Below are 17,146 nucleotides of genomic sequence, written 5' to 3'. Positions count from 1 at the left end.
TTTGATGAACCTCTTCAATAGCTTATCCTCCGCTAGAGACACCCCAAGGAAGCTTGACAGAGCCGACACCTGTACCTTGATGGTGTTATAACTAAGGCCCTTATGCAGACCTTCCTGCAAGAAGTCCAAGATTAGGGGGATACTAGGGTTGTCTATGTCAAAGGGTCTATCCAGCAGCCAGGAATTAAACCTATGCCAGGTCCTAAAATAGACGGAAACTGTAAGTCTTCTCCCTGACTGGATAGTCGAGATGACTGGGTCTGACATACCCTTCTGCTTTAGGATCCACCACTCAGGATCCATGCTGTGAGATGGTCTCCCCACCTCGGGAAACCAAAGGGGACCCTGCTGGAGCTGGTCTGGGCGGAAATGGGGGAGCTATCGCAAGGGTACCAGTTCCTCTTGGACCAAGCTGGAGCTACCAGAATCCCTTTGCCTTATCTTCTTGAAAACTCGGGAAACCAAAGGGGACCCTGCTGGGATAAGGGGAAAAGCATAAGCCAGGTTCCAATGCCAGTCGTGCCCTAGGGCATCCAGACCTGTGGGGAAATCTCCCCTGTTCAGGGAAAAGAACAAGGGGACCTTTCTGTTTTCCCTGGTAGCAAACAGGTCCACCTGAGGATGACCCCCCCAGTTCTGGGCTATCATCTCGAATGCAGCCTTGTGGAGCTCCCACTTACCTGAGTCTATACTCTCCTGCTCAAGAAATCTGCCTGGACATTGTCCACTCCTCTCAGGTGTACAGCTGTGATGGAAATGACTGTCTTCTGCCAAGGAAAATATCTCCTTGGAGAGATTCTGAAGATGAGGGTGACATGTCCCACCCTGATGCCTTATGAAGGAGACTGCCGTTGTATTGTTGGAGTAAATCCTGTGATGTTTCCCGATTAGCTGACCCTGAAGGGACCTTAGCTGCTGGCCTAAGGGTACCGGGATGATGGCTCCCAGAGACCACAAGTCCAAGACCCCCTTCTCTAACTGGGCTGACTGTGCTGGGGAGGAGAAGGTTGTGACCTGAAAATTGATGGGGGGGGGGGAGACTTAAAAAATATTTTTAACCCTTGCCGTACTACTTGCAGAGCCCAAGGGTTTGAGGTAACATTGGACCCCAAATTTGAGGAGTCTTGTTTCCAGGGATGGTCAGAACTAAAGTTGGAGTTGAGGATAAAATTTTTCTGGAAGGATGTTTGTTGCTGCAAAAGGACTGTGTTTTCCTAGGAGCTCTCTCAATAGGAAACCCCTTCTTTTTATCTGCAGCATCTTCCAAAATCATGTCCAGCTCTGGCCCAAACACCAGGGACCCCTTAAAGAGAATTGAGCAAAGTCTATTTTTTTGATAAAGATAAGGTGTCCCCCGACCAAGGCTTAAGCCAGAGTGCACGGCGGACAGAGTATGACAAGGATCAGGATCTGGCGGAAAACCTCACAGATTCTGTGGAGGGATCAGCCAGAAAACCTGTGGTCATTTTAAGGAGGGGAAAGGACTCTTAAGATCTTATCCCTAGGAGTACCCTTCCTAAGATGGTCCTCAACTCTGTTAAGCCAAACAAACATTGACCTTGCAACAGAAGTGGCTGCCACGTTAGTTTTAATGGAAATGGCCCCGTTCTCTCATAGTTTCTTAAGTAACCCCTCCGACCTACGGTCCATGGGGTCCTTAAGTTGGGAGGCATCCTCAAAGGGAATGGATGTACGTTTGCCTTTAGCGACCTGTACATCTATTTTAGGGATTTCATCCCAAATTTTTGCATATTCAGGACTGAATAGAAGTCTATTTCTGAATTCTCTAGGGACCAAGAATCTTCTATTAACGTCCGCCTACTCATCCATGATGAGTTCCTTCAGATTTAGGTTTACAGGAAAAACTTTACGCTTCCTGGCTCTCAAACCCCCAAACATCTGGTCCTGAATTGAGTGAGGTATCTCCTCTTCAATGTCCATGGTATTAGGGACGACAGACTAAAGGGAGTCAATATTAACAGAATCGGAGTCCTCCCTTTCCCCTTCCCTTACATCCTAACCAGCAGCACAAGTGGGGAGTTCTCCCCTGTGAAACTGGTAGGACAGGTTAAATTTTTATTGATTAAAATTGCTACCAAGACAATTAAATAATTTACCCACCCCCTATAAAGGGACGCCCGCCCTTTAAACCAGTGTTTGTTTGTTTTTCCATCTTATCTGTCCTGAGGACAGGTTCAGGCACTGGTTGTTACCTTTTTGATTTGTTTGCTGCCAAGTCCTTGGTCCTTGTGGCGGTATTTCCTAGGTTCTGCCGGATTGCAGCCTCTGCCGCAGTTAGATGGTAGGGGGGCCTGTTGGCACCTCTATATCCCGGCTGCCGCACTCAGTGTTATGCGCGCCACACCCGGAAGTGCATCAGATGACGACTTCCGGGTCAGCGGCGCGCGTATATTCGGTGGCTGTTTTAGCTGCGCTTAAGTAAATAATGTAGTGACAGTGGTCACTCCCGGCGGGAGTGCTAGGGGAGGGTCTGTTAGCTATAAAAGCTCAGCAGACGCCAGACTCGCCCTCTCTGCCTGCAGTGAGTCTATTCTAAACTACTTTCCAAGTTGTTTTTTCAGATGGCGTCTTCCAATGGTGACCAGCATGGGAAATCCTCCCATAAACAGAAGCACCTAACTTGTGCCAACTGCGAGATGCCGATGCCGGACTCCTATGAATTCAATAGGTGTCCTTTATGCTGTCCTCCTCCGACGCAATGGGTAACATGTTCAGCTGGATGAAGGCATTCATGGGTAATTCCATTATGGAGATCAAGAGCGCCCTTTCTTCTAAGAGGCCCAGAGCTTCATCGCCAGGTCCTGTACCCATGGCTGAAGACATAATTTCGGTTGAAGACCGTTCCTCCTCCTCTTCTGATGAAGATGATGCCACTTATCTTTTTCCTGCAGAGGAGACGCAAAGACTTGTACGCCCCATCCGATCAAGGGATCATGATGTTGAGCAAGGGGAAGCTCCACCTTCCACCTCTAGGGGCCAAGGGCCTTTAAAGTGGATAAAGATTTAAAAAAGCTTATGTTAAAGGGGTTATCCCATCATAATGATCACTGTTAAATCTGTTAATGATTTGACAGTGATCATTTTTGTAAATATATTTGATTAACCAATTCCCACCGATTAGGATAAAAGTCATCCCCACTTACCTTATTGTTGTGACTCTGTCTCCCCTGGTTACGGCCACCGCTCTTCTCCAAAATCCCGATTGTCGCGCTTGCCCAGAAGACTCCTTCTTTTCTCCCGGCCGGGCCGCTTGCTGTCCTGAACGCGCACGCTGCCGCGCATGCGCGACGGTGACTTCTTCCCGGCCAGAATAGTACAGAGCTGCGAACGCGCACGCTGGCTCTGTACTATACTGGCCAGAAATAAGTCACCATTGCGCATGCGCGGCGGCGTGCACGTTCAGTCCAGCGAGCGGCCTGGCCGGGAGAAGACTTCAATCAAGATGAAGCCCGCCCCCAGCCTGAATCCAGGAAGTGAACGCGCGGAGGCAGCAGGTAAGTATAAAAACGCAAAGTGGGATAACCCCTTTAACTGAATTGAAGCATCCTGAAGAAGGTCCAGTTCTCACGAAGCGATTTAAACTGTTTCCTCTCCAGGATTTGGAATCAGAACTGTGGGTACCGCCTCCGAAGGTCGATATTGCGATCTCCAAGTTGTCTAAGAGGACCTTAGTTCCTTCTGATGACTGAAGCTTCAGGATTCATTAGATCGGAGGGCCGAGTGCACTCTGAGGCGCAGCTATTCCGCAGCTGCAGCTGCTTTCTCAGAAGTCGCAGAGTTTGTTCGGTCCCGTGTTCTCAGAATTCAGTCCGACCTGGAATCTGGAGTCTCCAGAACTGATGTGCTAGACCAGTGCAAGACCTTACTCCTTGGAACTGACTTTGTGTGACGCTTTCACCCAGCACCTGAAATTAGCCGCCAAATGCATGGCTCTCTCTTCCGCCAGTTGGCGGCCCCTATGGTTGTGTCCCTGGGTTGCCGATAATGCCTCCAAATTCAATCTGTGTGGCTTACCATATGAACCAGGAAGACTGTCTGGTTCCGAATAGGATAAGATAATGGAGAGCCTGGTGGATAAAAAGGGGAAGTCCCTCCCCCCCCCCCCAACAATCCTTTCGGGCCGGAGTAGGCCCAGAAGTTCTAGAACCCAGGGCCCCTCAAGGTTTCTGACGACAGGAGTCGTGCGGACGGGGTCGCAGTTGTGGAAAGGACCGTAAAGCGGACTCTCCCACTTACCTTCCCCTCCAAATCGTCTGTGCGATGCTCAGAATTTGAGTTCCCCTCCAGTTGGAGGTCGTCTGAGTTTATTTCAGCAGGCCTGGCTGCAAAATATTCCGGACCAGCGGGTCCTAGAAATAATTATGTGGGGGTACAAAATAGATTTTCTGTCATCTCCCCAAGAGAAATTTGTTTAAACCAGACCAAACAGTCTTAGAGCATTCTGTCCTCCTTTTATATTAAATAAAAGGGCCCTAGAGGAAGTTCCTCCTCGCAAACAAGGGCTGGGAGTATACTCCCTCGTTTTTCTAATCCGAAGCCATCGGGTGATTGGTGCATGATCATAGACCTGCGTTACCTAAATCTGTTCATAAGACCAAAGCGCTTCAGAATGGAGACCATTCGATCACTCATCAGCATCCTAAACCCCGGCGATCTAATGATCACCTTAGATCTGAAGGATGCTTACCTTTATATCCCCATTCACCCAGCTCACAGGAGATTTTTAAGAATTGCTGTCTCCATAAGAGGGGTGGTAAAACATTACCAGTTTGTTGTGCTGCCTTTTGACATTTCTTCCGCTCCCCAAACTTTCACAAAAGTTGTGGCTTCGGTTGTCGCCCAACTCAGGCTTCTAGGGCTATAAATCGTGCAATACCTAGACGACTGTCTTCTTAAAGCCGCCACTCTAGATGTTCTTTTATTTCATCTTCAGCTGGCTCTTCAGTCTCTTCAGCGCTTGGGCTGGCTCATAAATTGGGAAAAATCGGAGAAAGTTTCATCTACTTCCAGGATGTTTCTGGGTTTTCTTGTAGACTCCGAACAGATAACCCTTTCCCTCTCTCCAGAGAGGAAGGATCGAGTGATAAGAGACGCGCAGTTCCTCATGGCACCTCGGTGGGTGTCCATCAGAACACTCATGAAGATGTTAGGCCACATGTCTGCATCTGCGGAAGCAGTTCCTTGGGCCCTATGGCACCTACATCCACTTCAGGAAGAAGTGTTAGCAGTCTGGAATCGCAACCCCAAGGGGTTGGACAAGACACACTCCCTGTCTACCGAAGTCCGTTCCTTCCTCAGGTGGTGGAGGAACCTATCAGATGGGAGGTCCTTGATTCAACCTTGTTGGATCATGTCGATCACAGATGCCTCCCTTCTAGGTTGGGGAGCCCATCTGGAGAAGAATCCAGTACAAGGTACCTGGAGTCCGCAGGAGTGGCTTCTCTCATCCGATCTGAGTGAATTGAGAGCAGTTCGTCTCGCTCTCTACCACTTTGCTCCTCTTATCCGCGTAAAGGCGGTAAGAGTCCGCTCGGACAATACGACGGTAGTCGCTTACATTAACAGACAGGGAGGCACAAGATCTCAACCTCTCCTCCAGGAAGTTTGTTTAATTCTTGCTTGGGCAGTGAAAGGGATTTTTCATAATCTTACTTTTGATACATCACAGATTAGACATATATTATACAAGTCTCATCTCTTGTGGAATGCAGTACCTCAAATTAACATATCTCAAAACCTCTGGACACAATAGCAGCCTGCCTGAACAAAAGGCTATTTAATATCTCACCTCACATACAATGACAGCAACTTATTCAACTTATTAGCATGTAGAGAAAACCTGTTCAATGTAAAATAACCTTTTCATGTATTGTATATAGCAGATACCAGTATTGTTTAACAAAGGCCTGCTAAGAACTACCAGGATGGTTCCAATTGGATCTTGAGAGACAATATGTGCCCACCCCCAATAAGCCCTATAAATATGTGCTGGGAAATAAAGATTTCAGATATTTAACAACCTAACTTAAGTCTGGGCTGATATATATCTCCTGATCAGAAGCAAACCAGATATTCATTGCACAGGGAAATATTTACGAGTTGGAGGTCTGATGCCTCATCATATAACCATCATAAACCTGCCTGTGAAAAACCCCTAACAGGCAGAAACCAGTCTATCCCACCTTTTGGCTGTTCACATCAGAGGGAATCTCAACGTAGTTGCAGATCGGCTGAGTCGGATCTGCCAGTTCCAGGCGAATGGTCATTGAACAAAGATGTTTTCACCGAGATCACTCTCCGATGGGCTACTCCAGAGAGCGACTTGAGAGCGACCTCTACAAGGAGGACAATCCTCTGGCGATAAATGCTCTGTCCATAACATGGAGGTTTAGGCTGGCTTACATATTCCCTCCAATTTCCATGATACCAAGGGTATTTGATGAAAATCAAGCAAGACCAGACCCCGGTCATTGCGATAATACCATTCTGGCCGAAGAGGTCTTGGTTCACCCAGCTCATGAAGATGAGTCAGGGCACATATTGGAGATTTCCCCTAACGCAGGACAAGGTGTATCAGGACACAGGCCCCTGCCTAGATCTGAGGAAACTCAATCTGACAGCCTGGCGATTGACAGGTCCCTACGAGGGCTTTCTGCAGAGTCTACAAACAAAGCTTACTCAAGGATATACAAGATCTTCATTCAGTGGTGTGCTGATAAAGAGATTGTACCCTCAGATCATCCTCTTTCAGCTATTCTACAGTTTCTGCAGGACGGCCTGGACAAGGGTCTAAGCCCGTCAACGCTCAGAGTTCATATCAGTGCGCTTTCTGCCTGTTTAGGCAGACCTTTAGCTCAAGATCCCCTACTCAGGAGGTTCCTCAAAGGAGCCGAAAGACTAAAACCTAGAATCCTGAGACCTATCCCTGAATGGGATTTATCTGTGGTTCTGAAGGAGGGGGGGGGCGCTACCCCCCCTTTGAACCCTTGGAAAATGTGGACCATAGATTTTTATCTTTGAAGGTCACATTTCTACTGGCCATAACTTCGGCCAAGAGGATCGGAGAACTGCAGGCCTTAGCGGCCGCTGAGCCTTATCCCCTCTTCCTCCAGGACAGAGTTCTGTTGAGGTTCCTACCGACCTTTGTCCCCAAGGTACCATCATTTAGAAATACTAATTAGACCATCACCTTACCGGTTTTATGTCCCTCTCCCTCATCTCGAGGAAGAAACCCTCCATTCCTTGGACATTTAAGAAATCTCAGAATCTACCTGAACAGAACTGCGGACTTCAGAAGATCCGAACACCTCCTGCTGTCCTTGTCGGGGAAAACTAAAGGCCTCTAAACCCTCTGAGTAGATGGGTAAAAGAGGCAATCCATGAAGCTTTTCTTGCCCAGGGGATGGCTCCTCCATCCTTTGTCACTGCCCACTCTACAAGGGCAGTATCTACTTCGTACGCGGAGAAAAGTTTGGTCCCACTAAAACAAATCTGTGCTGCAGCCTCTTGGAGCTCCCTCAGCACCTTTTATGAAGCATTACCGCCTAGATTCTAGGCGCTCTGAGGGAGTGGCATTTGGATGTACCATTCTCAGTGCCGCCCTCTCATTAAATAATTGCTAGGTCCCCACTTGTGCTGCTGGTTAGGACGTAAGGGAAGCGTTAATTTTAACGTAAATTTGTTTTCCCTTAGTCCTAACAGCAGCACACAAATTTCCCACCCTATTTTTGTTTGTGTACTTCGGGCGCCAGGAGGAAGGAGACCACAAGGAGGTCCGATCGACTGGCCACCTTCATCCTGTAGGGACAGGAAACCACTGGGGTGTGTGAGGGGAGGGGCCCTGTTCAGCTTCTTCCCTGTTAGTCAGGCGGGGTTCACATCACATTTTTGTCATATATTTAATGCTACAAAAAAATATATGTTAAGATGCCTCAGACAGATGCCATACTGTGGCATCCATCACCATAGAGTTCAATTGTAAATCTATATATATATAGCCCATGTTTTTTTTTTTTGCTGGACTTCACAGGATGGAAAAATGTGGCACAATACACTTTCCCATCCTGCAGAAATATATATAAAAATATATTTTTTTTCTTTGCACTGGAACCATCTGTCATGAGGCATCAGTTAACATATTCTTTGTGTATGTTGAACATATGGAAAAACCCACCCTTACGTGCCCAATCCAGCACTTCCGTTATTTTCGTTGTTCTGCTCTGTTAGATGAGCAGAACAACATATAGCAGTGATGCAAGTGGGGATTTACTATTTATTAGACCATTTCTGGTCTAATTAACATCAAGCAATTATAGCCAAGTGATAAAGTACAGTCTGATATGGCTGATCTTCCCTGTACTTTACCACTTGGCTATAATATCCTGCCTGCATTCACTGTACTACATATATGTGTGATGTATGTGATGCAGTGTGTAATGATCCCACATACATTACACCCTGCGCTGACGCCTTCTTCTACAGGTCTAGCATGATGCCTTGGCTGTAGTCTTCTGCTCCACCACTGCCATGTTTCCCAGAGTCCTTGGGCAGCTCTCCTTACTATAACAACCCTGGGAGCTAGCCCTCCTCCTTCCAGCACCCCCTGCTGCAGTGACCTGTATTCCTCTGGCAGCCACCCAAACCAACCAATGCCAAATCTCCTTGTTGTGGGGAGCTTTTTTTAATTGGTCGTTTCAGGCAGCAGCATCACTGCTCTTGCCGTTCAAAGTGCTCACTGTGCTGAAGAATGGCAAAGAAAAGTCTAAAGCGTATTGGTACGCCTTAGGCATCTTTCACACAAGCGTGACGGATTAGGTCAGAATATAGAACAAGCTGTGTTTTTCATACAACGCAGAACTGATGTGTGGAAAAAACAAAAAGCTCATGTACACAGCCCCATTTAAAATGAATGGGTCAGGATTCAGTGCAGGTGCTATGGGCTCACATCAAGCATTGCACCTGTGAGGGAAAACTCGCTTGTGTGAAAGAGGCCTTAGACTTTCCAGGGAGTAAAATGGCCTGAACAAGCAACTATAACACTTGTACAGTCGTTAGTGACCTCTGGCACAGGCAACCACAATGTGATATCATTGCAACTGCCTGTGGTATGGTGATGTCATTGGGAGCACCTGAGCCAGGAGACACCTGAACTGTGACAGAAGTGGCCTGTACAGCAGCCTGCATGGGACTTTTATTTTTACACTAGGGACAGTTTTGATACTTTGCCACCAAGATGGAATGGAACAGGGAGCTTTATTTCTACTGGAGTCATCCGGGCCAAATGGAGAATATGGGGAATATCTATATCAGTGGAGAGGTCACTGGGCAGCACTGGGGTCCGAATGCAACCAGAGGACATCTGTGTGGAGTTCTCCCCGTTAAATTCCTATAAATGTTGACCCTAGGGCTGTGATGGTGGACCTTTTAGAGACCGAGTACCCAAAATGCACCCCAAAACCCACATATTTATCACAAAGTGCCTACACAGTAATTTACCCTGAATACTACAGTATGTCTTCCATGTACTTTATCATTTAGCTAAAATAGCCTGTCTGCATTCACTGTGCTTCCTGCGCTGTCCATAGTGCGCCCTGCGCTGATGAAGGGCAGGAAAAGCCTAAGGCATATCAGTACACCATAGATTTTTTTTTTCAGGGCACCCGTGCCATAGGTTCACCAACACTGCCCTAGGGTGTGGGTGCCGATGATATTCACAGCTGTTTGTGCCAAGTGTAAAACTTGTAATATATTCATTTAGTAACCAACTCGAGAAAGTGGATGACGGAAACCATGTGGATAATGCTTGAATAGAACTGTAGCAGCAACGGTTAGAGGGAAACTGATGCAAACCTACCCACCGTCATCCGAACTCTACAGCAGCTTAATAAAAAAAATACCACAAACTCCATTTAGGGGGGAAGTTAATTTATTAGTTTTTTTCCAAATTAAATTTTTTTTTTTTTGCTTGAAATTTATAAGCCAATTCAGTATGGGATTTGTAACAGAACTCTGGAGTACAGGGGGTATAAGTGTAAAACAATGCCAATCCAATAAATTTTTTCTCCATAATTCACATAATCAGTAAGTGCTGCTGACACATTCTTCATGTATAAATAGATGAATTTTACAAACAGGTCACATTGTAACAAATTTCAGAATAAGCGAATACAGCACAGCAGTATTCAAGAAATGTTTGCCCATAACATAGATCAGCGATACAAAAAAAATAAAAAAAACTCAGGTTACCAAGTCAAGAGGAAACATCCTTTGCCGGTGAAGCAGCCTCTTAGCAGTACCAATGCAGACGGCCGCCCGCTGGTAAAGCACGAGATTGTCAGTATTCGGCTACAAGTTTACAAAAAGAAAATACGCAGATTTCTAAGTAATTCCACACCAAAAACCACATGCGTTGCTTGTGATTTTTGGTGCAGATCTCATTCTTGCATTGAAAAAGGGTAAAAATCCACACAAAAGAGCCGCAGGTTTCTAAAGCCTCACGGAACAAAAAAATGCGAAGTGTACATGAGAATCATCTAACCTCATACACTTTGTGCGTACTGCGCTTTTTCCACAACACGCCTTAAAGTGCACATACCATGCTCCATCCTCTTGGCCTGCTTTTTATCTTAAAATATGCATTTCATAATAGGACCCCTGTTTTCTTGCACAATGAAAACAATATATATATTTTTTTAAGTCTAAAAAGAGGTATAAATGGTTCCTTGGGGTAATACAATAAGTGGCATAAGCATGTCAAACATAGCAGGCACAATTACTAGTTTCTCCCATTATAAATTTTCAATTAAAAAGGGGTTGTCCGGGTTCAGAGCTGACATGCCCTTAATTGTCACCCTTATTTCTCATGCTCCAATGCACTCCCTTGCCCTGCGCTAGATCATGCAGGACGAGGGCTCTTTGTTTACAATAACACTGCCAGACAGAAGCTTCCGCCCGGCAGTGTGTTCGGTGACATCACAGGCTCTGATGGGCGGGCTTAAGTGCTGCCCTAGCCATTTTACTGGCTAGGGCAGCACTAAAGCCAGCCCATCAGTGCCAGTGACATCACCAGGCTTCCTGGCAGCCCCATGGAGAGCCTCTCCTGAAAATGGCTTTGACCTGCACGGTTTAGCGCAGGGCAAAGGAGAGCATCGGAGCATGAACTGCTCCGATGCTCCTGTCAGGGCAACTGCCTGGGTGAAAATGGAGGCATGTCCGGGTTCAGCTCTAAACCCAGACAACCCCCTTTAAAGCATTGGAAATTTAATACTGCTTCCACAGGTTTCGTGCAGAAAGCCAACTACGGCTATGGTCAAACATGCTCAAAAGAAAAGGAATAAATCCCTTTGGATCGTGTTCTAATGGGATCACTTCCTGTGCATCGAAGTTGTTAGTAAACCACAATTCACATCTAGACACGCTTTACAAAGTCTTTTGTAACCAACATCAGTCGTAGGACATTTACCATAAGCTACTACGGAAAGTACAGTGCAATTCTCACTCTCGTGCGCTAACCCTGCAAGTTATTTTCAAATGGATATCCATTTTAGGGGAGCAGTTTGAGGAATGTCCAGTCTTCTGAAAAACAGGAATCCGGGTCAAGGAGGTAAGGCCGTTGTTGAAAACAGAAGAGCAGTCAAGTTGGGCTTTCCGTGTTATTCCATCTTCGTAGGGTCAGAGGTCAATCCCCGGATATGGAGGCAGAATACTCCAAAAATCATGGAATGAAGGCCCACAGTGCAATTCAGGTTTAGCTCATGCAATCTGAGCAACATTTCATATATACTCCATTTACCCTAACATACCTATTTACAGTGTCACAATGAGACTGAGCAGTGGGAGGACTCAGCCTGCAAGATATCAAAAAATACATCTATTTATACAAAAACAATGTTGTCAGATCTGAGCAGCTTCTTTTTTTTTTAAGGTTTTTTTTTAGATTTAAGTATAAAATTATTAAATGCTTCATTTGCACCAATCCCACTACAGAACCAGTTACAACTGATAACACGAAAACGTGTACATATTTATACTGGCACTTTGTGCAAAGGCTACACTCGTATACACACATACGTATGTGTTTTTACCAAAATAGTCAATATCTGAAGTCATGGCTTAGGCATGACTACTTTCAGCAGTTTGTACTAAAAAATACTTTATCTCCGCAGACACTCCTGCTTTCATTTACATATGCTACAACTTTTACAGGTATTTACAGAACTGCCAAGTACTAGTTACTACACATTAGCATTAAGATCATTGCAGAGCCGCAACTGAAGAGGTCATAACAAAACGGAACCATTCATTTCAATGGCTCCACACAAAAAAAAAAAAAAAAAGGGAAGGTGCTCTGTATGTGTTCCATTTCTGTTCAAAGATACATGTCCTATTATCGTCCGCATAACGGACAAGGGTAGGACTGCTGCTCCATAAAAAACGGAATTCACACGGAAGTAATTGCTTTTTTTTGCAGACCGCAAAATATTGAAAAAGCCATACAGTCATGTGCAAGAGGCCTAAGAAAAGAAAAAACGCTATTATACAAGTGGTGGTGGTGGGGCAAAAATAAAAATTATATATTTAAAAAATGCTTCCAGGCAAGCAAACTGTTTGGGTGCTGTCCTAGTTTCAACCAGACAGAACATGGACCCAAAATGGGTACATGCAAATAGGCAATTCAGATGATTGTGTCCGGGGGTGGGGATACAGGTAAAGGCGTTAAACATGGACTACATGAAGTGTTTCCAGCCGGAACACAGATGGATTGGTAATCACTCAGCTCAAACCTGCCTCACAAATTTTGAGCATCCGGTATATAACATTTAGTGTTTTGTTTTAGTTTTGCTAAATGCCTGTTAGCATGCAAAAGGTTAAAGTGAGCCCCAAATCTAAAAACTACACTTCAGTTCACGTTGAACGCAACGGTTATGGTTGTCCAAGCAGCAGTTTTAGAAAAATGATAGAGTAAGTCAACCTCAGGCCAGGAAAGACTTTACAGATATGGTTCCCACTTTAGGGTCAGTGCTCATTTTAAAATGTTGCCTAGGTCTAGAGAAAAAAAAAATAAAAAAATAAAAATAAAAAATAAATAAGTTTGCCATTATCTCATGGAAATTGTGTCAAATTCAAGTTGGAAAGGCCACCAAAAGCAAAGCCAACCAGCATGGAATAGAAAGCAGTTAGTAAAAAAAAAAAGTTTTCCAGGGACCACATTAAAACCCACTTTGTGTTCCAGATTTTGGCAGTCATCGGCAGTGCAAACATGCAATTCAATTGGCACATAATTATCAAATATAAAACAGTTGCTCAGTAAACCAGTGTGGGGAGGATAAGGCTCCATTCAGACATCCGTATATTGGGTCCAAATCCGTTCCACAAATTGCAGAACATGCGTGGACCCATTCATTCTCTACAGGGATGGAATGGATGCGGAGAGCACAGCATGAGCTCTCCACATTTAGAAGAAAAAAAAAAAAAGTCCTATTCTTGTCCGCAATTGCAGACAATAGGCAGTTCTATGGGGGTGCCGGCCAGGTGTATTGTGGATCCGCAATGCACTACGGACATCTGAATGGACCCCTAGTCAAACTAACCACAACATTCCTGGCATCAGGGGCAGAAAAATAAAGCATCTTGTAGGTGGGCAAGATTAAGCCTTTGTACATGCTAGACCAATGCAAGTCTGTATTAACAGACACTGAAAAAGAGAAAGATGGATGAAGAGTCATCCATCCGGACTGTACAGATACTGAGAAACAATGGAGCTCATGTGAAGGCTAGCTGGACAATGCTACTCATTCCAAGCTAGCCTTCACCGAATTCACAGTTTTATGTCAAGTGCAAAGTATTGCATCAACGTTGTTTGAGCAGATGAATGCAAGTTCAGAGAGATATGCACAAAACAGGCGGTAAAAAAAGTGCTTGTGATGCAGGAGGCTTCACAGAAGTTTCTCCAGATATTCAGTTCAGTCTAGCTCCTGAGCAAGTTTAGGCAGAGCCAGTTCATATTGGTTTATGTGCCTAATGATGCAATATATGTATAAAAAAAAAGTCCCCAAAAACAAGTTATGACAGTCTTCAGCTTGCTACTCTGCAATCATCTGTAAATGCTGTATAGATTTGGTCATGCTGCTTAGGCCTGGACCTTCAGCAGTGTTTTGAGCTGGAAGGACATCAATTCTTTCTCGGCTGGGCTACAAGACAGATGCACCCAGTGGCTTGGAGGTTTGGGAAGAACACTTGGTGACGGTGGCTCACTAAATTTGGCACCAGCATAATTCTTGCTATCTTCACTACTCAAGAGGTTTTTGGATCCATGAAAACCAGAATTCCAGTTCTGGTTTGCAGAAAGGTTATTGTTGATTACTCTGTTCTGCATGGCCTGCCATGCTGGACCACGAACTCTGTCTTTACAATGCGAAGTGTTCAGCTTCTGATTGTTTCGTTCAAATAACTTCTGACGGTTATTCTGTTTGCCGACTGCGTGTCTATACTGTTGAACAGGAATGTTACATCTCTCACCTCCACCCATCTTGAAAATTTATGTCACCTGAAATTAAAAGAAAAAGCTCAGCACAAACTTATACCATTTACAACAAGGGAGCATATTCTACACCATAAGCCGGCCCTAATGTGATGTCTTTATTTACACCTCACTCCGCCCCAGCACCTTCATATACCACATATGGCTGAGCAGCCTGACAGGAACGGTCAATGTCATAGGCAGGATCACATTACAATCTCTCGTAGAGCAGACTTCTGTCCCACCAGAGCCCCCCATAAAATGATTCACAGAAATAAAAATTAAAAAGGCATACTCAGACATGGAGAGGGTTTTAAAATTGGTTCATAATTTCCCTAGTAGATAAAATTCTATCTAGATCTGATAATGCAGCTGGACCACAAAGCAACGAAGTTAAGTAGGAGCCATCAGCTCCCCTGCCATATCTGTTATTCCTTCTAGAAATGTATGCACATTGAAAACTGGGTACTCCCAGTTAGGGGTGTGTCCCTGCCCAATCATGCACTATAAGAACACCCCTGTGACATGGGGAACACCCATACAACTCTAGGAGGGGTGGCAAACTGTAAAACCGTTCTTAGAAAGTGCTCCAGAATGGTCATTTCACGGGGAATGCAAGTGCTGCAAGCTACAGGTTTTAGCAAGGTAAAAAGCCATTACCACCAAGGGGAAGCCGCAGTTACCATCTTTTAATCCTATCACTGTCCACCATGTCCGATATAATCTGAGTTTTCCTTTACACCAGCTTTAAGAAATCTCCCCCAGAATACAGAGCCCAAAATCCCTTTGTCACCTCCAGCAGCAGTTACCTTGCAGCAGATCCTTCAAACGTCTGCACTCCTTCAGGTCTCAGATGTAATGAGGACTCTTCCACCCACCGTGATCCACTCTGCCACTTGCCAGACTGTTTGTGCATCGGCCAGTGAAAATCCAAAACCAACATGAATCCCCTTGGCAGAGAGTTGCGGGGGATAGCAAGAAGTCTGTACAGCTGTCTGTGCAAAGAAAAAAAAAAAATACATAAGAGGGGGGAGGGGCAGCTAGAGGCAGGCTACGTGCGGAGCTCAGCGCAAGACATGCCAAAACATACAGCTCCTGAAAATACTTTAGAATACAGATACACAGCAGAGCTGAACATCACAATGATGACAAAAGCCATTAGAAGAGAGTCAATTAGCATATACTATATATATATATATATATATATATATATATATATATATATATATATATATATATATATTTTTTTTTTTATGACACCGCAGCACATCCATTTGGTGAAGAAAAGTGGGACCCTTTATTCACCTATGCGACATCCCTGAACATATTCACACTCCATATACAATATCTTTGCTAAAGATATATCCACAAAGGAAAGTTCATAAAAAGAAGCGATTACAGGGGGGGGGGGGGGGGGGGGGGGGAGAATAAACACCCAGTGTAAGGGAGGGGGCGTTACTTTGGAGAACTGATCACGTTGACCACCAAACTGGGCAGAGCCATGACATCAATGGAATCACACCAGCCATGTAAACAATAGCTTGCCGATGGCTCTGGGCATATGGAGCAAGAGGGGTTATAGACTCATACACCACTAGAGTGTTACATTAATGCGCTAAAAGGAGAAATATAAAATAGAGATAGAGAGATTAAAATATCTATATATTTTTTTTTTTTATCTCTACCGATATATTATATACGCACACACACAAAAAGCATTTAGATATTTTTATCATTTTTCAGCTGTTTCCATGTTCTATATAAAGTCTCTATTCCAACAGCCAGCACGGAGCCTCACAACCAACATACACAAAGTCACTATGCAGCGAATGATACAAGGGGGACCCCACACCCACGATGTTTCCCCGAGTACGACTTTGGAAAGTCAGGGCACAAAGGGGTGAAAACATTAGATTGCGCAAGCAACCGAGAGGAACAAAGACCAAGCACAACATGGCGACCGAGGAGGAGGGGCGCCCGTAACAACTTACCAAGACTTCCTTCGACAAAACTGGCTCCCGGTTTGTCTCCCCTCAGCGGCGGTGAACTTACACAGACACTCCCGGACGGGTAAAGGGACAGTTACTCCACACTTCAGTGGGATTTCCCGGTCCCCCTCGTCAGCGCTTTCCACTGTCTCCCTTCGTGTCCGACTCGCAACTCTCGACGCGACCTTCCCAGCTGAGCAACAAAATAGGGATTGCTATCTCCGCCTACTCCCGCCGTAGCCAATAGAGGAGCAGGGGGATCTCCGGGCTGCCAATCAGGACGCTTGTTCCGTGAGTGGCGCCTGTTGCGGTGCGGATTCGGACTTCTGCTTGCTGGCTCCTCCCACTGTTTCCATTTCGCGACGCTTGTTATTGTGTGAGGGGGAGGGGGAGAAAGCAAAACAAAGTCCGGGGACTGGAGAGAAATTTGCGCCGAGTTGCGACATCCGCCTGGAGACAAGCACTGGGGTGGAGGGTGGAAGAAGGAAAGCAGGGATCATGCGGTGTAGCTGAAAATGGTGGCTGTATTGTCAGACTTTAATGGAGGCGCTGTAAGAAAAGTTATTGGGGGAGGTTTATCAACACTGGCGTAAAGTGAACTGGTTAATTGGGCAACTAA

The 17,146-nt window shown here is 45.3% G+C and overlaps 1 protein-coding gene across 1 annotated transcript; it reads right to left on the bottom strand.

Annotated features, from left to right (window-relative positions):
- Positions 1 to 13,467: 13,467 nt before the first annotated feature.
- On the bottom strand, positions 13,468 to 16,714 carry PNRC2 (proline rich nuclear receptor coactivator 2). Its single transcript, XM_044286795.1, has 3 exons — positions 16,531 to 16,714; positions 15,349 to 15,534; positions 13,468 to 14,566 (listed from the first exon to the last, which is right to left on the bottom strand). Exon 3 carries the CDS (start codon positions 14,546 to 14,548, stop codon positions 14,150 to 14,152), a length of 399 nt encoding a protein of 132 aa, XP_044142730.1. The 5' UTR covers positions 14,549 to 14,566; positions 15,349 to 15,534; positions 16,531 to 16,714; the 3' UTR covers positions 13,468 to 14,149.
- Positions 16,715 to 17,146: the final 432 nt, after the last annotated feature.

Source organism: Bufo gargarizans, chromosome 3 (assembly GCF_014858855.1).
Source record: "Bufo gargarizans isolate SCDJY-AF-19 chromosome 3, ASM1485885v1, whole genome shotgun sequence".
Classification (NCBI taxonomy): Eukaryota; Metazoa; Chordata; class Amphibia; order Anura; family Bufonidae; genus Bufo; species Bufo gargarizans.
The sequence above is the reverse complement of the archived record's forward strand: the minus strand, read 5'-3'. Positions and strand labels throughout refer to the sequence as shown.